Below are 23,115 nucleotides of genomic sequence, written 5' to 3'. Positions count from 1 at the left end.
TCTTTTAGTCGATTTTATCGCCGGCGTTTCTAATGCCTGTTTGTTTTTAGTGTAACGAATTATCTTGCTCAATCATATATGTATGTATGTGTGTTCAATAAGGAAAAGTCCAAAATAAATATCAACAAGTGTATATGAATGCTGCGAGCGCATGTGTTATATCGCATATTAAATAAATTAGATACTCAAACTAAAAAGAAGCGTACAAATACTTAACCGCCGATTTAAACGTTCTAAACATAGTTTATACATTTGTAACAACTAAGTAAATAATATTAGAAAAATAACATATAAATAAATTCGAGTTGTGTTAGCTCAAAATATTTTAATAACGAAATAGACTAAAGAGTAATATTATTGACAGCATGTTTGTGCTGCCAGCATGTTTTTAGCGAAAATATCAAATGCAAAGCAAAAATCTGAACGCAGCTTCATTAAAATAACAACTAACTTATAGTCTATATATTTAGGCATAAAAATATTCCTACAAAATCTAAAATTTAAAATATAGCCAAGCGAAGCATAAAAACAAAAAAAGACACACAAATGTTACTAAAAGCATATCCCATAAAATATCCGAAACTGCTCGGAAATTTAAGCGCAAACGCAACGCTTTGCTTATTACTTTATACAAATAACTACTATATAACTATAAATATCAGTATTCAATTTACTAAAATAAATGATTTAATAAAAAATGTGAATTATTTGTGAGAAAAATACTCAACACAGTGGTACTAAAATGTTACTTAAGTTAGGCTATTGCTGTGTTTTGTAAGTATGTAAGCGTATTTTGCTTACATTTGGCGTTAAAATACTAAAAAATATGTAAACAATGTCGTAAAATATGCTTAAGTAAATGCTTTTTGGCTTACTATTTTTGTTAAACTTAAACATATCATTCAAGCTGCAAACGAACTGCAAATCATCACAGAAATTCCAAGAATATCACTCAAATTATAAGAAGTACACATACATATGTATGTATGTTTATACATATGTACATATTATATACTAATTTAAATAACTTATTATATACATAGACGAAAAATGCTTGTAGGCAAACTAATACGCGCAAAATGTGTTCAACGACTGTTAAAATTAAAGCTAGCCATAAATAAGTTTAAGAAAAATGCCGAATATTACAAGCGCTTATTGCCAAAATTTCTGTTTCGAACAAGATTTTGAAATTTTCTATATGTATCATTAGAAAAAATTTAAAGATTTAAAAAAAAAAATTCGAAATTTTTCGAAAATAAAATCGGAATTTTTCGAAAAAAAATTTCAAAACCAAATTTCAAATACAAAACAACAAAAAATTTCAATAACAAATAAAGTTTTAAACTTTTTTCGAACATTTTCAATTTTGTTTTCGAAAAATTTCGAATTGTGTTTGGAAAATCTTTAAAAATTTTCTCAAGATACATATACATACAGAGAAATTATTATTATCGAATATTCCTACCGATTTGCAGATATTTCTTTTTCAAACAAAATTTTGAAATTTCTTTTTCGAAAAAATGTTAACACCTTTTTTAAATTTTTGAATAATTTTGTTCAGAAAAATTTTGAATATTGTTTTCGAAAAATCTTTGAAATCTTTCAACAATACATACTACATATACTACAAACATACATGCATACATATGCATGTACATATGTATGTACATACCTACTACATACATATGTATGTAGGATGTTTGAAAAATTTTGAGATTAATTTCTTTTTTTTCAACGAGACGTATAGAATTATTATTGTCGAATAAAGCCTATGGCTATATAAAGTCAAAATTTTGAATTTTTTCCATCGAAACATTTTTTTGGAAGAACTTTTGAATTTTTTACGAAAAATCTTTATATTTTCTACAAAAAATGTTCGGAATTCGTTTAATATCACATACGGAAATTATTAATATTGAATATTAAAAGCGCTTTTGCAAGACTTCTTCTTTGAACAAAATTTTGAAATATGTCGTTTGAAAATGTTTCTCAAGCTTAAATTCTTTTTTTAATATATTTGAGATTTTTTAACGATACGTGTAGAAATATCGAAAATTGCAATTATTTTTCTACTTTTTTTTTAATTTTTTGTTTGAAAAAATTTGGAATTGTTTTCAAGTATTTTCTTTCCGAAAAATTTTTTCGAAGAATTTTCGAAAATTTTTTAATGTTAGATATACAATTATTTTTTTATGTTTTTACTTATGTTATATAGAGCTTAATTGTTGTTGGTAGCATCTACAAATATAAATGTAAGAAAACTATTTTACGCTAGATAAACGTGTTGCAAGCGTATGGAAAGTAAGATATCAACACTACTGACGCTGAAATAGTGAAATTGCCGAATATTACAAATATAGAACATTTATAAAAATAAATAAATAAATATGCACTCGAAAAAGCTTTGTTTAAAAAGCTGTAGAAAACAAAAATGGTTTCGAGTTTTTAATTTGGAAAATAGTTCGAAATTAATTTTACAGTTACACTCACAAACCCATTAAACACACAACTGAAAATAAACGGGATAAACGCAAATTTTCTCACATTTCTTTTAAATTTTGTTTCATTTTTTTTTATTTTATAATTTTTTATTTTTTTTTATATTTATATTTTTTTTTTTTTTTTTTTTTTATAATTTTTTTATAATTTTTTATAATTTTTTTTTATAATTCTTTTTTTATAAATAATTTATTGGAATCAATTTCAATATAAAACACACTCAAACACACAGTCTTAAACACTAAAAATATATCTACAAAAGCACGCTCTTCCAACGGCCTCGTCACATGCATTCCACCTGCTGATAGCGCAGACAAGCGCCTATATTATCCTCCGCGCTGCCCTTGCCCGATCCGCTGCCGAAATGCACGCCTACATAGAAGGGCGTCACGGTTGATTCGATACGACATGGCCACACGCCGCTGGAGCAGAATTGTGTGCCACAATGCACCGGTTCGCAGCCGGGCAATGTCGGTGAGCCCAGCGGACCCATGCCTATGAAGTCTTCGATAATACAAGGCAGGGTGAGCCGATCTGTGCAACGCGAATACAACTGACGGGCGCTTTTTGGTGGTCTCTCGCTACCTCTGTGGTTTCCGTTCTTTTCTACCAATTGCCGGCTACTGCGTCGAAAGGTATGGAAATCGAATGCGCTGCGCAAGAAACCGAGCAAATCGAAGCCTCCACGCACGGGTCTAGGTCGACGCGTTGGGGCGCCAGCAATCGGGTCGGTATCACCGCCGCCAGAACCTTCATCTGCAATTTCATCGCTGAGCGTAGTAGAAGAAGTAGCCGGAGTGGTGCTGCTACGCGTGTCTAATGTGGTGGCGCTACTGCTGCTGGCCGGTGTTTCTGTTGAAGAAGCAGGCATTTCGGAGGCAGCTGGAGCGGCGGCTTTTTGAAAGCAATAACACGTCCAAATATACACACAAATATATATACATATTTTATGAAAATACTCACATGTAACCTCTGTGCTGCTGGGAGGTGCCGCGCTACTGCTCGCAGCCTCTGTTGGCATAGTGGCGGCGCTACTGTCCGTTGCTGCTGTGCTGGCATCCATTACCGCGGCGGTAGTAGTTGTGGCAGCATCCGGGGATGCGGCGCTAGACATCATAGCGGCTATTGTTGTTGCATCCATCATTTGCAACATATTGGGGTCGTCTGCAAGCACTGTAGACTGCATTGTAGGCATGGCATCCAACGCCGGATCGTCGTTAGATACAGCGCCTGTTGCCCCGCCACCGCCACCCATCATGGTGCTCATCACCCCAGCCAACATAGGATCCATCATTATTGCTGGCGCGCCCATATTAAGCATGCCTGGCTCCGCAGCGCTGCCTGGACCAATGCGAAACGATTGTTCATCACACGGCTGGTACATAATCGAACACATGTACTGTGCCTGACGCATGCAGATGCGATAGTTCTGGTTAGCCAAATGACGACCGTTCTCAGCGAAATTGAAAGTCTAAAGTGGAGAGAAAGAGAGTAAAAAGAGCATAATACCAGTTAGTTTCCTAAAATAAAGTCAGTCGGATTGACGCAGACCTGTATGATGCCTTCGGTGCCCGTGTGGTACTGCAAACAACCGACCGGCGCACGTTGACTGAAGGGAATTTGCGCGATGCGTATCTCCCAGAGGCGTATCGGTTGGAAACGTTGCGTAAAATTCATGACGATCTCAATAATCGGCATCGCGCCGTCGCTGCTGTTCGGATACAGCTGACTGAAGGTGAGCGGACGCAGATTACCAAAGAGTGTCTGTCGAGGCGCAGAAGCGCCACCCACTTCATAATAAACTGAAAGCAGAACAAAATTAGACACTCTCGCACTTTCGCGGCTCAATTACTCACTGTGCTGCCCGCTGTTTTGCCCGCACAAGGTCAGCGCGCCACTTGGACCGCCATTGACCGCAAACACGTCGCCGTCGCAAACGCCAGTTCGTCGATTCGGCTGCCCCATTGAAAAGTGGTAGAAGTCTATGCGCAGCTGACTGACCTCATTGCTCATAAGTTTTATTTTGTAGCTACAGGGTGCGCTATAATTGCTCGGCATAAAGCTGGGGAATTGCGGCGACACCAAATATGTGATGTTGTTACTAATGGTGGTGTTGCAACTGGCGATGACTGCATTGATGAAAGAAGCAATTTGTTGAATTTGTTGATATATAGGCATACGAAGATAGCGGTAAAGTCTATACTTACATATGCAACACACGCCAAAGCCCATTGCACAATCGCCCTTCGCGATCCCGCCTTTGGCCCTGCATTCGTATATGTTGAAGCAGTTGCCGATGCGTCGGCCATCATCCGAGAGACACTCGCCGTCCACGGGCACAGGAAGCAGGTGTATCACTAGGTAAATGTTAACTCAGTAAATAACTGTAAATTCTTTACAATATTATGTTTATATATTCGTTATTGCCACGCGAAAATTAAGCTATCTGTACTCCGGTCCGGAAAGTAATAGGACCGAGTCGATTTAAAAAAAATGTATTGGACCAATCGAGTGTTGAGAGCCGAGGTGCATGCTGCTTGATTCCCTTCTGTCGTCTCAAAATGCTTGCCTTTTATCGGCCTTTTCAGGCAAGGAACCAAAAAAAAGTCCGAGGAGGCCACATCTGGGCTGTAGGGCGGCTGCGGAAGCGTTGAGATGCCAGTATTGGTTAGGTAGCTGTTCACAAGAAAGGCGTTGTAAGCCGGGGCGTTGTCGTGGTGCAACTTCTAATCGGCTGCGATATCTTGTCGGACCCGATTGTCCCTTCGTTTGAGTCTCTTGAGAACTTCCACGTAAAACTTGGCGTTGATGGTTTGTCCAGGAGGAACAAATTCATGGTGGACAATGCCTCGTTCGTTAGCTAAGAACGCCCTCTACCGAATCCAGTCGTTGCACGTGGCTCAGAAGTACAGTCGTGGCGAAATAAAATCAGTCCTATTACTTTCCGGACAAACCTTGTATCACATTTCGTACAGTTAGAGCAACATTTTGTTTGCGAATAATCATTCATACTCAAAATTTTCGTTTGCACAGTTATGGCTAACGGTGCAAATGAACTTTTTTTGCCAGCGGAGAAAGTTTCCACGCAGAATTTGCATGCACACAAGGTCACTTACCGCGATTTTGGCGACTGTTTGGCGGGTCCAGTGTGTCTTTGCTTTTCAAATGCTTTTCAATGGTATCTCTGACTGCAAATAGATTACAATTGCATAATTTCGGCTCAGAAATCACATCTCTACTCATGCTTACCACGTTTTGGCTTCTTGTCCACTTTCTGCTGCACTTGTGTACCGTTAAGAGCACCGGATGTGTGTTCGTGGGGCGCTACAAAATCAGTACCAGCATGTTGAAAGTCCTCAATAGCATGCCATGACTGCACTTCCGGCTCCTCCTCAGCCGCCAGCTCAGCTCCGGAGCTCGACAGCTCTATTGCGCTCCAAATATCGATGTGCTGCAGGTTAGGTGGCCAAGCGTGTTCAATGCTATGCGTACCATTTGTGCGCAAGTCCGATTTAAGCCAAGCAAGACTGGGCGCAGCTTGCACCAGCAACGCTGGCGTGTGCGTACAACGGCTATTTAGCGCCAATAAAGTGCATGTCAAGCGCAACAAAGTCTGTAGCGCCAGCAAGCAACGTTTCGTAAACAAAGTCCAGTTTATGGTGCGTTTATCTGGCACAGTTCTACTTAAACAGCGTGTATTCCTTGCATTTGCGCTTAATACAGGTCGCGCATGCGCGTTTTCACTTTCCATTCTGGCGGCTGCGATTAAAATGCAAATGACTTCAAATCGAATATATTTTTGTGTGTCTGTTTGTCTTGCTGGACAATTGAAAATTCGCGCGTCTGCACCTCGGTAACGCTCAAAACAAAATGCACGCAGCCTACATTGTTATGATTGCGCTCAGCTACTGAGCCAGTGAGCCACTTGGCCGATTGGCTGTGGCCGCGACTAAATATTGTCATCAACGGGAGTCGCCGCAGCCTCCAGCAGCTATTATCGGATATGGTGGTTAGAGCGGTATTAGCTTGACGATTGACTACATGCGAGCATGCAACTAACAACAACAAGCTTTACAATATTGACACACTGCCACAGAGAGTCTCGTAGTTAATCGTGCGGTGAAATGAAAGTGGCGGTGAGAGTGTTTCTCGTTTTTCACGCCGCCACCGTTTGAAACGTGTTCTTTGAAAATGCTTGCTCTAGCCGATGGACACACACACCACTGGCTGCGCTAGTGTCGGCCACAGCGCTCCGACCAGACTCCTTGGTGCGTGTGTTTGTGTGCGTCTAATTGCACATCTAACGCACACGTAGGCCCAGCTACGTCTAAATCTTGGTCGCACTCCACATTACCGCATTTATTTGCTCATCGCTCGGTTTGTCCTCTATTGACGTCTCACTTTGCAGCACGCTGATTTGTTATCGTCCGCTTGTTGACATTTTGCTAGTTGTTTGTTATTGTTGTGCCACTGGAAGTTTAACGTTTATTTTGTATTTTAGCTTGTTTTGAAAAATTTCCAATTTTTTATGAAGAATTTCGAATTTTTTTAAATCTTTCAAACTTTTCTAACGATACATATAGATTGTTCGAACAATTTTGAAATTGTTTTCTTTTTGTTTGAAAAAATATTGAAATTTCTCCAACGAGACGTATAGAAGTTATTAACCTCGAATAAAGCCATTGCTCTAATAAAGATTTTCCCCAACAAAATTTTTAATTTTTTTCATCGAAAAAATTTTGAAATTTTTTTAAAAAACTTTTGAACTTTTTTCCGAAAATTTTTTGAATTTATTCATCAAAATACAAATAATAAAAGACCGTTTTTTTCTTTTAACAAAATTTTGAAATATTTCGTTATAAATTTTTTCTCAAATTTTTTATTTTTTTTCAAAAATATATCGAAATTATTCGTTTGAAATGTTTTCTCAAAGTTTTTTTCCGAATAAATTTTGATTTTTTTTTTCGAAACAGTTTTGAAATTTTTTTTAAACAATTTTTATTTTTCGAACTACTATAAATTTCATATTTGAGATTTTTATAACGATACGTATAGAAATTAATAACATCGAAAATTACAATCTTGTCAAAATTTTTTTCGAAATTTTTTTGAAAAAATTTTTAAATATTTTTTCGAATTTTCTTTTCAAAAAAATGTTTAAAAATTTAATTTTTTCGAATTTTTTCTTTTCAAAAAAAAATTTCGAAAAATTTTGAAATTTTTACTTTCGAAAATAAATTTATTTCAAATATACATACATATTTAATTTTATTAATAACATCGAAAATAACAAGAGCTTTTAAAAAAAAAATTATTTTTAAATTTTGTGTTTTTCAAAAAGATTTTTTGTTAAATTTAATTCTTTTAAATTTTTTCTTTCCAAAAAAGTAAAAAAAATAATTTATTTCGAGTTTTTTCTTTACAAAAGAATTAAAATTGTTACGTTATTTTGTAATTTAGCTTGTTTGTGTTAGAGAAATAGACGCAGTTTGATCAAAAATCGAAAATATGTACATATGTACATACATATGTAAGTGAAAAGTTCGTTGCTTAAGTCTTTTGTTTTGGTCCGGTGAAATACTTCTTTCGAAGTTTAACGCTTATTTTGTGTTTCAGCTTGTCTTCTTTGGTTAAATAACGGCATTTTGATCAAAATTCAAAAATAAGTGAAAAGTTCGTTGCTTAAGTCTTTTGTTTTGGCGCCGGAATTTGTTTAACGCAAATGAACTGTGGCACGGAAACCGCTTTACTGCTATATCTCACATATTTCGACAAAAAAAAACACAGAATTTTCATTCAATTTCTTACAATTATTTTATTCATAAAAAACTTCACCATAGTTCTGCCCTCAGCGGCAGCATAAGTTTGTGTAAATAATGAAGTGTTCATATTCAATAATATTTTATTTGAGTAAACAATTAGTTATTAGCTTAAAGTAATTACTTGGGTAAACAACGGTACTTTTTATATGCATTTTACTACTGCACAATTTGTTTTTGTATACATACATAAGTACATAGTACCTCACTTTAAATATATTTACTATATTTTTTAGACATAAAGTCGAAATCAAAGACATAGAAAGCATACAATTGCCGAGGTGCCGCCTTAACGACAGACTAAATGCAATTTATGTACTAGTTAATAGACGACTATATGCGGCAAGAAACAGTTTAAGTCACTCAATTTCATTACAACAAATTTCTTTAAACACTTTAATGGGCGAAAATCGTATATCTAATGGATGGTGGCATGTAATACTTATTTAATAGAAAAAACAAAGCCTTTGCTTTAACAAATCAAGCAAAGTCATGACATGAGATTGCCGTTAGTTAGTGTTGGCGCATGGAAAACAGTTGACGTATTGTTGCTGTGAACGTGCAATTGTGGTAATATTAATAATTAGAGTAATAAAGAGAGCGATTTCGCGACAATTTCACTTTCACATGAATTCGCATTGGCGATTACGATATAAAGTGATTTGCAGCGTTTTGCAGGTAGAGACGGTGTGTGATGTGTTCGTAGGTAACTTGTAACAGCACAGCTTTAAATGCAACATTTATGTGTGTATATATGTATGTATGTGTGTATGCATGCATTTGCGAGCTTAAATATATACACTAATCAATAGCTTAAAATGCAAACTTAACGCTAATAAAATTTTTGTAAAAAGCTGCAACAAGAAGCGATAGCTGGAGACAACTACATGCATGCATGCTTTAAAAAATTGACAAACAAGCGTGTAGGCCTAAAACTGTTAGACAATAAAAATATGTAAATATTTGCTTAAAACGTAGGCGCTTGGAAGTACTGATTGCGGTAAAGCATTACACATGATTTACGCAGCTTAAATTTAACTTATGCCCACATTTAAGTTAAGCAAACACTTGCTGGGTTAATACTTTCAACTTATGGGCTAATCTATAAAGAGCATATGCGATCAGTTGCCATAAAACAGTTTCGTCAACGCGGTAACTACGTTTCCGTCGGTTCCATATGTCTATGTACCGTTACCGGCGCCAGTATGTAGCGCGGCGCCGCCATGCAGTCCTCGGTCGAGTCGTTTAGCGGCAGTGTTGTCTGGCCATAGACCGGTGCAGCGTCGCCAAAGTGGCGTGTGGGTGTCACCGCCTGTTGGTACTTTTTCGGTGAGTTTATTTGGTAGCGCGTCGGCAGGATATCTTTTGATTGCGTCGGCGCTGGTGCTGGATGGTTGAGGTATGGGTTTTGATAGTGTGGTTGATGGTGGCGGTTTGTGGGGCTCGATATGGATGTTGATATGGACATGGTGTCGGACTTGCTGTGGCGTTTGTCATGCAGGAGGAGTGGTTCGGCCAGAGCGAAGCATTGGTGATCGGAGGAGTCTTCGTGCGGCGTCATAGTGGAGTAACCGTGGTCCGATTCACCGTTCGGCGGCCGGCGGTAGCTGCTGCCGGTGGACATATGGTAGGGCGAAATGTCGGCGGGATGTATAAGATTGCGCTGTGCGGACGGATGATCGTAACCACCATTGCTGCCGGGTGGTTCGTCATGTGCTTGGCAATCGTCGAAATTGAAGCGCGACAGTGGCAGACCATAATTCTCTTCTTGCATCGAGTCCACATAGAATTGCTCTTGCGATTGTGCGTCCATATTGTGGCGATAGCAGTATATGGCGAAACCCATTACGAAGGCCAACACAATAATAGCGCCACCCACTGGACCAAAGGCCGAGTATGAGCTGGGCTTTTGCCCGGGATTGTAGCTGTGTGCGGCAATTATGTCCACATCGTCCAAATCACCATACGGTGTAAGTGAGGAGAGCACACCTATTTGCGAAATTAAGAATGATTATTAAAACAAAAAACTGAAAATATTTGTGATTCGCGCACTCACCATTAAAGCAAGATGCCTGCGCGGCACAAAAGGACGCCGTAAAGCCATTGCCGTCTAGGTCTTGCTGGCACCATTCACAACCCATCACACCGAGACACTCACTCTGCGTGCCATACACGTCACAGTTGATGCTGACGCACGAATGCAAGAGCTGATATTCTGCGCTGACCGGCGGCAAGGCAATGAAATGTTCGCTGGGCGGTTCGCAATACGAAAACTGTTGCGTGTAATTTAGAAAACGTGCTATGGACGACTCCGCAGGGTCCGCTTGTTTTGCGCCCACAGCGCCATTGAAAACCTCCATTTCCATGGGGCATTCACACGGGCACTCGCAGTCCATCTGGTCCATACGATTGCAGTTCAAACAAATGCGATCAATCGTGCTGCAGGGACAGAACGCACCGCCATCGCAGGTCGAATTGAGCACGGCGGCAAATATGTTGCTGCCATAGACCAGTGCGATGGCGTATTTAGTGCGTTCGCCATGCACTACATTCGTGAGTATGTCGCTCAGCGAGGTGTTGAACACGTAGTAGCGTTGCAGCGTACGATTTTGGTAGTTCGCGCAAGCCAATTTGCGCACCAGCGATTTATGATTGAGTATATCGTTGGCTAGGTAGGATTCCTTGTGTGTGAGGTGCTCGTGTGGCCGCCGTTGGTTGCGTGTTTGTGTGCTCGCTTCTAGCATACTCGGATGCGCTAAAAGGTAACCTTCGTTTTCGAAGAGCAGACATTTGATATGCTTCATCTGGCAGAGGGGCGTGGAGTCAAGTATCATTTTGTAATAGTATGCGTAAGGCAAGTCGAGTGCAACAATGGCTACCGGTTCATCGCGTTCAACAGAGTGCAACGCATTTGATTTGCCCTCGAAAATCGTATGCGCAATGGTGACGATGTACCCCGCGCCGCCAGCATCCAAATAGGGTTCGGTTGTGATAATTTTACCAGGCTGTTGTAGAGCCTTACGGAACCACGGCCGACGTGTCGGATCATAATTAGTGCTAAGCAAACAACCTGGGTAGACTTGAAGTACGCCATTTACACTGGCTATGTAACGGCGTATGATGTAGTTCTTGAGTGTGCCACGTGCATCCTGATGTCGTTTCTTCAAGTGTCGCATGGCATTATAAAGCGCACTCACTTCTTGACGTATTTGTGGGCGCAGACCTGGATTCGCCAGGAGGCCAGTGGTGTCTTTCAAGTAAGCCATTATACTCTCCACCGTTCGTATCTGGGCACGTGGTGAGTTCACACGATTGTTGTGTAGAAAGGTGAAGGGCGACATGAAAGCGGAAGCACTCAAGAAAAGCGTGGGAGTATCTGAAAAAAGTAATTTAGTGTATTTCATTTTTGAGTAAAGACAATTAACATACCCATAGTGGCCACTTGGCGAAAGTAACGGCATGCCTGACCATTAGATGGTGGCACCAGGTCCAGCCGGTGATAAAGCAATTCCATGCTGGAGAAATAGTCATAATTATTGTTGTGGAACCGAGCTGTGTTCTCCTTGGTTATGCTGAAACGCTGTAAGTTTAATGGCAAGCCGGGTGGCACCGTTAGAGTTGCTGCTCGCAAGCTGTTATCAGTATTTGCTGCCGTGGAAGAGTTGCTGGGACTTGTTTCTGCTTTAAAAGTAGACACGAGGCACAGTATGTAGATGCCCAATATGGACTGCCATTGATAAATTCGCTCAAAAGACTGAAATTACAGCAAAACAGTGCGTCGGGTGAGAAGTTTTGTATTAAAAGGTACATTCATATAGTAAAAATTGTTTTATGTTTTCATGACCAAACCTCGATTTTACGGTCCCTGGTGAGGTAGACGTTCGTCGTCAGGTTTCCACGCTCTTCGTGTAGAATTTGTTTCCTCGTATATGCAAAATCCGTTGAGTTCTCCAAGAAGGCTATATCCACGGGAAATGGTGTCTGTTGCTGTGTCATGGGACGTGGAAATGCCGGATGCGCGATGGTTATACCGTTACGATCGATAAGGAATGCGTAGCTGAACTCATTTTTATTGGCGTTTTGTGTTGGTTGTCCATAGCTGATTACGTCCTCTACCAAATCGGTCAAATAAAGATTAACGCCCACTAAACCGAAAGGCGGCACGGCATGTGTGACTGATACAATAGCATCTGTAATGCGTACATATATTATTAATTCTATATAATTGCGGATTTTTATTTTAACAAGCTTTACGTACCACCACTATTTGGCTCCACCACAGGCAGCTGCACCTCCAGACTCTGGCTCAAATATCGCTCGCTAAATGTATGCTGAAATAATGCAACGCACAAGCGCATCAGTTCGTCCGTTTGTGTTTTAGTCAACACGAAAAATTTCCCGACCAATTCTTGGCGATCAGCCTCACCTTCTAACCATTCGTTTACCGGTATTTTGTACTTAGTATAGTTTTGTGTGGCGATATCAGTGAGAAATTGCTTCTCATACATTATGCGCTTTTCATCGGTGACCACCGCGCATGTGTGTATAACTATTGGATCTATTAATTGACGCTGGCCGTTTGCAATCACTTGGAGCACATGCATCGTGTCGGAGAGATTGGTGAGTAGACCACGCGTGACGTAAATAAATTGTATCGGATTTTGTTCCGTTATCACACTGATGTTCTGAAGCTGATATAGTGTTTGGAAGGCATATTCGAAGCCGAGCGAATGGTTTGTTTGGCTTTTTGTCACAGCGAGTGAATGTATATAATTCAGAATCTCTTCTTTACGTGCTCGGGTAGCATAGAAGACGCCGTTTGCTGCGTCGTTGGGGTAGGTATCGAACTGCATAAGATGTGCCTCATCGGACACCGTCGCTATGGAAATTAGATCGCTAGGCGATAGTAGTTGCAAAATATTTGCAGCTGAAATTAAATGGAAAAATCATGTATATTGTTATTTTTAGTTAACGGACTAAGCGAGTTTACCCAATGCCTTCGTTAGTTCCAGCAATTCCATATTCATAGCCGAACCGACGTCAAGTAATAGAAAAACGTATTTATTTTTTATGGACGATACATACAATTGCTGGAAATAGTTGTCTTCGTAATAGTGTGTGCGCAGATCGTCAGCATGATCGCTGCGCGATAGGAAGTATATATGTTTAAAGTGGTTTCCTAGGAATTTCAGTTTCGCGTTAGTTGTGGCTGTTGTTGAGGCTGTGCTGCGCACATTTGTCGGTAATTTAGTAAGCTCAATGGAAAAATCACTTTTCATTAATGCATTCTTCAAAGTTTGTAGTTTTTCGAGTATGTACGCATTGGCGCGCGCCTCAAAGGAACCTTCATCCATAAAAGTGTTGGAATGATCGAAATGCTGTAAGTACTGTGATTTATGGCTTGGTAAATCAGTCTTAAGATAGTTTAGGATTTGTATTTGTTGCTTGTTGTAATTTGACTCCGCAATTATTTGCCTATTGTTGGCATTGCTTTGAAAAGCCTGTATGCATGTGTGCAAATACAAGCGCAAATTACGCATGTCATGTCCTGTGTCCACCAATCCATCTAATTCATCGATTTCAACATCAAATTCGTCCTCTTCACTTTTAGCTTCGTTTTCTTCATCATCTTCATCTATCTCTATATCATCTGCTTCAGTATCGACATCGTCGTTTTCATCACCATATTCGGTTGTCTGCAGATGTTGCTGTAGCAGCACTTTTGTAATGTTTGTACGAAAGAAATCTCGCAGTTCCAGCACTACATGCGTCGCCTTTTGTAGCTTCTTAGCGAGTCGCTTGCCGAAGATCTGCAAATCTTGTTCTAGAGTGGCCGACAAAGAACTGTACAGTGCGTCGCTACTATTCTTCTGTGCGCCCAGGTTGAGTGCGGCGCTATTGCCACTAAAATGCATCGAGTCAAATAATTCCTGCAAAAACAGCGTTTAAGTTAACGTTATTTTATAATTCCATCTAAAAATTCACCTGTATGGTCGCAATACGCATTTCAACATTGCGTATAATCCGCAAACGCGCGTCAATGTTGCGCACCAGCTCCAGCACATTTTGCTGATTAATATAGTTTGTGAAAAACACGCTCGCTGAAGTTTGGGTGAATGGCGAAGAAGCCGATGGTGCGATAATACTGCTACTTACAGCGCTAGCATTAGATTCTTCACTTGTATTGTGTCTCAAAGACACTTTTTGAGGCGCCACACTGGTTGAAGACGGCTTTGGCACCGGTAATGCATTGATATTCACAGTGACAAAGTCCTTCGCCACTTTCGGCAATTCCGTGGTTACTTTCTGATATGCATTAAAGCTAGTATTACTTAAAAATAGAGGAACATTACTGTTAATGTGATTAGTAGTATTTGCATTGGAAGCTGTAACTGCATCACTGCCATCGAAATCATCCAGCACCACTGCGTCACAGCTGAAGAGCAAAAGCATTACAAATATCCACTCCATATTGCTAAGCATTAAAGGCGTTTAGTTTATAGCAATGTACACATAACCAGCTACTGAAATGTTCTGTAAATAACTTCCATTATCATTCTTGGTACGGTTGATACGCTGTAAAAGAAGAAGTATATATTTTTAAACCAATTAAAAGATTTGTTAAGCAAAACTGGTTCGTCAAGTAAGTTTTGTTTTTTACCGCTGGTACATGCTAGTTGTTTGTTAGTGAAAATAAGATGTAAATGTGGCCAAATTTTTGTTAATAAAATAGCTGCAATTTCTTATTGGTATAAATGAGTTAAGCTGGAGTTCATGTTTTATTAGAAATGTAGAAAAATTGCTTATTTTCGCTCGTCTAGCAAGCAACTATGTATATGCATACATACACACTATCGCTATGAACAAAAGTTATTGCGTTCGTAAATAAGCACAAATCGCGAAATTAAATGTAAATATTTATGCTTATTTCGTTTTCGCACACCATACGAGTTATATATATAGCAACAACAACATGTAGAACATATAAGCGGCAGACTTCAATCAGTGACTTGTTTTGTTACCTTTTATATTTTTTCTCGGGCTGGCTTTTTTGTTTATTTATCTATTTCCTTTATAGTTTGCCGCTCCGAGCAGTACATTCACACAAACTAACATACACCAAAAAGAAAAAAAAAACACTGAAAAATTTATTGACCATGCCTTTACTTCATTGGCTTCTGATCACTTTAGACTTATTTATTTCAAACTCCATTTAACACACAATTGTCTGATATTGTTTTAATACAATTTCTAATATTTTTACAGAAAATAAAAGCAACTTTTTCTCAATAAAAACTTTAAAACATAAATGTTACTATCGTGCTATGCGCAACCAAGCGATGAAAAACAGTGCTATACTGCGAATGTCATATAAAGCGGAAGGTGATAATTTTGATAAGCAAAGGCACAATAGAAAGTGGTGGATTTTGGATTTGGAGCGATTAGTGAATATTGTGAATTTCTTACAGCAACGGCAATAATATCGAAAAATTTACGATAATAATATAATTAATATCCAAATTCTCATAACTTTATTAGTTACCGTTTGAATATTCCATATTACTGAATATAGATTATTTAATCGAATAAATTCATTTTTTGTAGCTTGGCAACTTCAAAACTCTTGTGTATTTCGTTTTATTTTCCTTCTTTCCTCTTTTAGTGTTTTTGACAGTTAGCTCAGTAGAAAATTTACCGCTTTCCGGTGGCGTCGGTAACTGATTTTAACTTTATTTATTCTAAAAATTAAGCTAATAGAAATGAAAGTGGTAATAAATATCGATTCAGTGCAAAGTGTGAGTTCTGCCAATTCTGTGAGTGATGTGGCCCTCTTTAAAAAAATGGTGTTTGCAGAAGTCATTCGCCAGTTCTTTCAAAAGCTTTCATGCTAATTCGTGTGTGTTGTGTGTTTTTAAATTAAGTGTTGCAAGGGGAAATCCTGAAGTCTCGTTATGAAATTAGGAGAATTTATTTCGTCCAATAAGAAAACAAACACCAATCATTACATCTAAAAGGTATGCACTTATATATGTATATTCATTTACATACATATGTATTTACATCTGTCCATACACCTTAACCTTGATTTCAGTTATACATAGCTATAGTTATGTTTACACAGCCAAGGTATTATGTGGCGCATCTAACGTAAACGATATTATTTTTTAACAATTCTGACTAATTGCCCATTGCTGTTGGATTTGAAAATCGGATCGTTAATTTCACCTACAGGCGTATACTGCAATTGTGCAGTGAAACCACCATTCTTTCGAGCCTCCTCCTCACTTTGTGTAGTTGTGAAACGCACCAACTGCAGGCGATTATCAGGTCCCAAAACATAATATTGACCACGAGTCGCACGTGAGGCGGGGTAGCCGGCACTTGCTTTCTTTGTACCGTCAACGTTAACCTCCTGCACATCTGCCTCTGATGCACCGTCATCACTACTCACTGCATCAGCTTCGAGTTGACGATTGTAAGCGTCTTTGGCTGCATTAAGTGCTTCGATGGCAATACGCGTTGCTTCCTCCAATTCAGCATCCGCTTGCCGTGGCTCTAAATCATCCGGGTAGTTAATGGCAAATGTTTGCTCTCCTCCACTGCTTGGTGGCCCATAAGTTTGTGCTGGTCGAGATAAAGCAGATTGTTGTTGCACTCCGAAAGCGAAGTTTTTAGGTTTTTGTGGACGCAGAGGACGTTGTTGTCCCGGCAATTGTTGTTTGGTGTTTGATATTTGAAATATGCGTGTGTTCTGTTGCCCTTGTGGTCGATAGCCCGCTGTTTGCAAAACGAACTGGGGTCCTGGCTTCTGATAAGGAGGGCGTTGTACTTTTAAGTCAAAATCAGTGCTCTGTCTCCTTGGTGGCAAGTGTGCATTAGCCGGTCGCCTATTAGGAGAATTCAAAGTATTTTCTTGTATTTGTCCTACATATTCAATACGCTGTTTTTTGAGTTCTACTTCAAATATGGATTGTTGTGGTTGTCTTTGCTTTTCAATATCACGTGCTGGAGGCAAGTAGTCGGTAGGCAAGTTAAAAGGGCGCAGTGGACGCCAACCTGTGGCGGCATATGGCGCTTCAGCTAGAACACAGCTAACAAATAGTAAGCAAATAACACCGGTCTGTGGAAGAGAGCGAACGTTTGGTTAGTGTTTTAGCTTTTGCTTCAGAATTTAGCAACAAGATGTAAAGATAATTTTGTGAAAAAGGTTCTAACACATTAATAATTTCAACTCAGTTCATTAAATCCTAACCGTAAATTGATTTCATCACTGTTTAGTGGAATTTTAATAATATTTCAACTTTTTATTTATGTTATTAAGTTCTGTATTTTGCACATATTTCTTTTGTTTTCACCAACCTTAAAGCACAACATTTCTTGACTGTTTTTAGCACCGCAACACAACGAATATAACCGACAACTGGTTTCGTGCAATGCAACAAAACACATTTTTATACCCGAAAATGCACAAAGTTTAATGAATATGCATTAAAAGTGCAATGCAAAATATAAAATTTATTAAGCTTCCAAGCGGTACATTGTGATAATTGAAATTTCAGGCACGTGATAATCGAATGCACTAAACTTTGCTAAGGCGCTATGCATAATGTTCTCTGCAATGTTGCGGCGTTGCTGAGTTGCTGATGTCAACGCGGCCGACAATAAAAGGGTGGGATTTACGCATGTGCAAATTATTATAAAATATTGTAGAAACATGCAAGCTTGCTAATAAAACAAATGCAATGTGCAGTGATAATTGTTACAACAACAACATAACTTAAAAAAAACATTAACCGAAAATGGCTACATCCTCAGTGTGGACGCCGATGAATATTAATATTTTGTTTTCATCGTAAATCGCGTATATATGCATGTTAATGTGTGCATATTTTTATTTATATGTGTGTATGTATGTATGTATTCCTTATTACCGTATCAACACCGTGTACTTGAGTGTGCTTATGCTTTTGTGGATCTTGCGGGGTTGTCACGTTTATGTTTTACTTATTTATTTTAAATAAAATTTTTTCAGACTAATTTGTAATGTGATTACTCAGATACTCATGTGTTAAGCGTGGCGGCTTTTTTTGAGCGGCTGGAGTGAAGTCACTGGAGAAGAGGCGCAGCGAGCTTTTTTAAGGATGTATCGAAGATAGTAGGGAAGTTTGCAGGGGAAATTTTATGTTAGGCAGTATTAGCTTTAGGCTACCGGGCCACTGTAGTGGCTTTCATAAAGAAAGGTTAGAGGGGGACTTTTCTATGAGGAGCTCTCCGTCAATATTAGCTTTCGGACACCGGAACAGTGTAATGTTTTTCATAAAGAAAGGTATGAGGGGCTACCGTAAATATCAGCATTAAGCTACCGGACCACTGTAGTGTTTTTCCGGCAAAAGTTGCTGCTATCAAGGCACTACTACAAAGTGCTGCCTCTTTTAGGGATGTGTCCACTCATTGCCAAAGCAGAGTGGCAATACTAGCGCTGATCTCGCTAACTGTGCGCTCAAAACTTGTCAAGGTGTGTCTGCTTTCACTAGAAATCAAGCTACTTTATCATCAGACTCGTTTGGGTGCCAGGCCACACAGGAATTGCTGGTAACTGCAAAGCTAATGAGCTAGCCAGAGGGAGTAACCTTGCGCCGCTTACATCGGAATGGAACCGAGTTGGAACTCCATTGGCATCTTGCGCTCTAGCACTGGGCCAAAGAACTTCCGGTGCACTTAGCGTGCTCTTTTTCACCTGGAATAGAATGCAAGAGATCTACTGAACTACTTGCTTTGAGCAAAGCTCATCTTGTCATAATCCATATTCCCTTTCTCCGCTAACATAGAAAAGGGACCGAATTGGAACTCCATTAACATCTTGCGTTCTAGGTTTGGATCGATAGCTTCACGAGTAGCTTCTCTGCGACTGCGTGGTTCTTTTCACCGAGAATAGAATGTAGGAGATCTACTGTACTACTTGCCTTAAGCACAGCGCATTTTTCCATAATTCTAGGTGTTATTACGGGATACTGTCCGGTAGACATTTATTCGATGAGGTTAAAAATTTTGTGGGACGCTAGTTGTAAAAGTTGTATGGAGGAAGATAAGGTAGATATCCAGGTACTTTCTCCGCCATTGTCCAGCATAGGCGAGACTGGTATAAGCCGTCTCAACAAATCTGTGTTAGGCTCAAAGGGTTTTGTCCACTTGTAAGGGTATTATGATCCAGTATATATGGGTTTTTTGGGTACCACAATGCACCGGCGTACAAAAGCTATCCAAGTGAGACCGCTATTAGCATCGACGACTTAATCTAACCTGACCTAACCTAATCCAACCATGTGTTTACTTGTGTGGCAACTGTAATTATGCTACTTTACCGCGCGGTATATAACCAAATTTGTAAAAACTCATTCATATTTATCGTACAATCACACATACCAACACACACAACTCCAATTGGAGTCGCGTAAAGTGGACAGACAATTAAATTAGTTTGGTTAGCGCGACTACTGGTCATGCTACAGCATTTCGGAGACACCGGTAATATATGTATGTACATATAAATATTTATGTAAATAAGTAAGCATATATGTATGAAGATGTGAGAAAATAAGTGTCTTTATACTAAATGTTACAGCTGATTGTTTCGTAAGCTGACGAGCCAATGTGATTGTCTTGTAGCGCCACCAGTCTTTGACCTTTGCTTGTCTTTTTCCAAATTCAACTTCAACTTGACCGTCAATGTCGAGTGTGTCAATTAAAGATGAGTGCGCAAATTGTTTCTTGTTTACACTTGTTCTGGGATGGCTTGTCGTGTTTTATTATTGTAGCTGCATACATACATACATACATAAGTAAATGTATAATTTTTTAATAGCGGTAAACGGCACGACAAGAGGAGTTGAGCGAAAATGTGTAGTGCTATATTGTTAATTGCTTCTTTTGCCAAAATATTTACCATCAATAAATACTTTTAATAATAATTAATTTTTTATAACAATTTTCGATTGCCTCTTAATTGTTTTTGTCCAGTTTAAAAGTGATATTGCACCTTTTGATTAATAATAATTAATATTATGGCTTTTCAAAGCACTTAAAGCTTCTGCAATAATTTGCAACAACATTTAAGCAAAGCAAAATTGAAATTAATAACTCAGCCAAAAAATACTTATATTTCACCTTTAGCTAATGTAATTCATTTTAGATTAATTTTGAAAATTTAATAATTATATAACGATTTAACACTTTGAGTATCTGAAATTACAGACATTTCTTTCACTTACAAATCCAAACATTTGCGAAAAAGACAAGGCTTGAATAGCCGCGTGCTATTTCAGTGCCCCTTACAGCCTATTTAACTAAACACATTGCAACCGCTAATTTAGTATTGTTACAACATACATACATATGTACGAACAATAACCATTGTGCGCGCACAAATTGGTTTTATTGAAATTGCTTCGAAATTCGCTCGCATAAAATGCCTTTGCTTCATTGCCTATGATTTTGAGATCTGATGTGATTATTACGCCTACTTGCCACAAACACAAACTGTTTTTGTTTTTTTTTTCAAACAAATATGCATACTTAAGTGCTGCTATTAAACGGCAAGTGCACTCATACATACACACATTCAAATGTTTTATTTGCTCTCGAGATAAACCCGCACTTACTGAACACTTGTCTGAGGAAAGATGAAATCAGCTTTTATTTGTTTTTGCTAGAAAACAAAAATTTTTGTAAAATCGTGGCAATTTCAACACAGCAGACGTCACAACCTACACCAACAATGAAACGGAAAGTAAAATAATAGACTTTTGTATAGCAACAACAAAGCAATTGTAGCACAACGCCTGTGGCAACATGAAGCCTTAAGCATACAGTTCCTCACTTTACTGATCGAGTGCGCAGAACTTTTTAATTATTTCTTTGCTGATGTTGATAATATGTATTGCGCTAAGAGTGCTGTTAATAGTACCGCTACTGTTTCCATTCTTTGTAACTTGCGTGCCATCGAGTCACTGGCTTCTCTGAGCTCATTAGTTACAAAAAGTAATTGCGCTAAAGTGTTCAAGATTTAATTCCATTTTTGGCTGAGATGAGTATTTTAAGTCACTGTAAACAACACAAAGAGCGCTCGTATGCCAAATTTTCTTAGTATAGATGCCATAATTCGTAACAAACTGGAAAATTCGCCAAAACATAGGTCGCCAAGACCAAAATGCCTTCAGTCTCTGTCACTGAAGCGCAAACTAAATAGGTAAACCAGGGCAGTTGCAAGTGATAAAGCGGTAGAAATCAACAAGCGGCTCGGAAAAATGATCGGCTTAACGTTTGTGATGAAAGAATTCGCAACGTCTTTGCTAGAATTGTTCAAAGGGATGTTCCAAAGTGAAGAAATCTCTTTTAACAAAGCACTATATGAGATTCGCAAAAAAGCATAAAAATTTCACAATTGAGGATTGGAAGAAAGTGATCTGGTCTGACGAGAACAAAATAAATCGTTTTAGATGAGTTGGAGCAATGGGAGTGACGTCGGAAAGCTAAACAACTGTCGTCGAGGCACGTATGACCAGCCTAAAATTTGGTGGCGGTCCTTTGATGCTATGGGGTCATACAAGACTTAAATGGAATGCGGTCGGAAAATGTCACAGGATTTTAAGCCGAATGAGCGCATTCGATTATATTCATATTTTCGAACAAAACATCTTAGAAAGCTTGAGTTAATGGGTTCTCATTATTGAAAACTCAACTTTCCAACAGGATTATGATCTCAAGCATACCACAAGAGCTACAAAAAGTTGCTTCCAAGATAAACAAATTAAAATTTTGGATCTGCGCCGCAGTCACCGGACCTCAAGCCAATAGAGCACCTTTGGGGAGAGCTCTAAAGGTACTTGGCCAGTAGCGATACAGTTCGCCGAAATCTTGGCGAACTTTGGCAACAAGTGACAGCGCACGGGAAAAAATGACAACCGAATTCTGTCAGAAACTATTGAACGGAATGTCTAACAGAATAAAAGCTGTTCTATTTAAGGGGTGGCTATATTAAATATTGGGGTTAAACTCGCATCAATGATCGAAAGGCTTTATCTTTGGTTTGCTTCACTTTTTGAATGAAAAGGGTTTGTGTTTTTGAAAATATTAACCTCCCCTTTTGTTAATAAAAAAATTTCGATTTCATTTTGGATTTGTTTTCGATCATTTATTTGAGGAACTGTTACTGCCGCTGATGAAGCGCATCCTCTTGTGTATATGAGGAGGCAGCTACAGATGAAAGCGTTTATATACGTTTGTTTTTATGCGTGATTTTTTTTATCTTTTGTAATTACTCATCGATAGTGTGGCGGGAAAATACGTATTAAGCGCTTATAACTGTTTGCCACTTCAACTTGTCCGATTGTGTAATGAGCTTGAGACTGCGCATACGCCACCGCTTGGTTTGTAACGACGTCCCCTCATGTCTTGTCTTGTAGATATTTATATATACCCGTATTTGATATATCGACACATAAGCTGATACAGTTAAATGCCTCTTGACATCGTTTTTGAGAGCTCATTTTTTTCTTTGGCATTTAACTGCTCGTAAATTTTATCCAGCTGTCAAATTTTAATTTATTGTCTCTCATTTATTGACGCTTGGAGTGTGGCCAGACCAGTTTTGACTTCTTTTCTCCTGGTGCGCCTACAAACTATCTACGTACTACTTTTATGAGCTTTCTGTTCAAAAGCTCTAGCCCTTTTTTCTTCTTTTTCAGAATTGTATCTGTGACAATTTCTTTCACCTTTTTGGAAGTAATATGTCTGTTAT

At 38.7% G+C, this 23,115-nt stretch overlaps 3 protein-coding genes across 5 annotated transcripts; all 3 read right to left on the bottom strand.

The window, feature by feature from the left end:
- Positions 1-2,780: 2,780 nt before the first annotated feature.
- LOC120772066 lies at positions 2,781-6,494 on the bottom strand. Its single transcript, XM_040100452.1, has 7 exons — positions 5,745-6,494; positions 5,616-5,683; positions 4,707-4,856; positions 4,356-4,628; positions 4,051-4,301; positions 3,463-3,970; positions 2,781-3,393 (listed from the first exon to the last, which is right to left on the bottom strand). Exons 1-7 carry the CDS (start codon positions 6,248-6,250, stop codon positions 2,783-2,785), a joined length of 2,367 nt encoding a protein of 788 aa, XP_039956386.1. The 5' UTR covers positions 6,251-6,494; the 3' UTR covers positions 2,781-2,782.
- Positions 6,495-8,288: 1,794 nt separating this feature from the next.
- Positions 8,289-16,229, bottom strand: LOC120770527 (VWFA and cache domain-containing protein CG16868). 3 transcript variants are annotated; one of them, XM_040098074.1, is made up of 8 exons: positions 15,341-16,229; positions 14,304-14,894; positions 13,309-14,248; positions 12,577-13,245; positions 12,168-12,508; positions 11,748-12,072; positions 10,375-11,694; positions 9,475-10,307 (listed from the first exon to the last, which is right to left on the bottom strand). In XM_040098074.1, the coding sequence occupies exons 2-8, from the start codon at positions 14,799-14,801 to the stop codon at positions 9,475-9,477; spliced, it is 4,926 nt and encodes a 1,641-aa protein (XP_039954008.1). In that variant the 5' UTR covers positions 14,802-14,894; positions 15,341-16,229. The 3 variants fall into 3 exon arrangements, with proteins under 3 accessions (XP_039954010.1, XP_039954008.1, XP_039954009.1); XM_040098075.1 differs by lacking the exon at positions 15,341-16,229 and adding an exon at positions 14,980-15,164; XM_040098076.1 differs by lacking the exon at positions 15,341-16,229 and having other exon boundaries at positions 8,289-10,307; positions 14,304-14,801.
- A 54-nt stretch (positions 16,230-16,283) lies between these two features.
- Positions 16,284-17,728, bottom strand: LOC120770528. The gene is made up of 2 exons (XM_040098077.1): positions 17,679-17,728; positions 16,284-17,439 (listed from the first exon to the last, which is right to left on the bottom strand). The coding sequence occupies exons 1-2, from the start codon at positions 17,691-17,693 to the stop codon at positions 16,477-16,479; spliced, it is 978 nt and encodes a 325-aa protein (XP_039954011.1). The 5' UTR covers positions 17,694-17,728; the 3' UTR covers positions 16,284-16,476.
- Positions 17,729-23,115: the final 5,387 nt, after the last annotated feature.

The sequence above is a fragment of the Bactrocera tryoni genome, chromosome 3, assembly GCF_016617805.1.
Source record: "Bactrocera tryoni isolate S06 chromosome 3, CSIRO_BtryS06_freeze2, whole genome shotgun sequence".
In the NCBI taxonomy this organism is placed as follows: Eukaryota; Metazoa; Arthropoda; class Insecta; order Diptera; family Tephritidae; genus Bactrocera; species Bactrocera tryoni.
The sequence above is the reverse complement of the archived record's forward strand: the minus strand, read 5'-3'. Positions and strand labels throughout refer to the sequence as shown.

What these genes read in the sequence shown, in the direction of transcription:
- LOC120772066 (XM_040100452.1), bottom strand. Translation starts at nt 6,250, where the DNA reads ATGGAAAGTGAAAACGCGCATGCGCGACCTGTATTAAGCGCAAATGCA. An exon ending in CTTTGGCGTGTGTTGCATAT is followed by an intron (nt 4,629 to 4,706) that starts GTAAGTATAGAC and finishes TCATCAATGCAG; the next exon opens with TCATCGCCAGTTGCAACACC. An exon ending in GCAAAACAGCGGGCAGCACA is followed by an intron (nt 4,302 to 4,355) that starts GTGAGTAATTGA and finishes TTCTGCTTTCAG; the next exon opens with TTTATTATGAAGTGGGTGGC.
- LOC120770527 (XM_040098074.1), bottom strand. Translation starts at nt 14,801, where the DNA reads ATGCTTAGCAATATGGAGTGGATATTTGTAATGCTTTTGCTCTTCAGC. An exon ending in TGCGTATTGCGACCATACAG is followed by an intron (nt 14,249 to 14,303) that starts GTGAATTTTTAG and finishes CTGTTTTTGCAG; the next exon opens with GAATTATTTGACTCGATGCA. An exon ending in GGAACTAACGAAGGCATTGG is followed by an intron (nt 13,246 to 13,308) that starts GTAAACTCGCTT and finishes ATTTAATTTCAG; the next exon opens with CTGCAAATATTTTGCAACTA.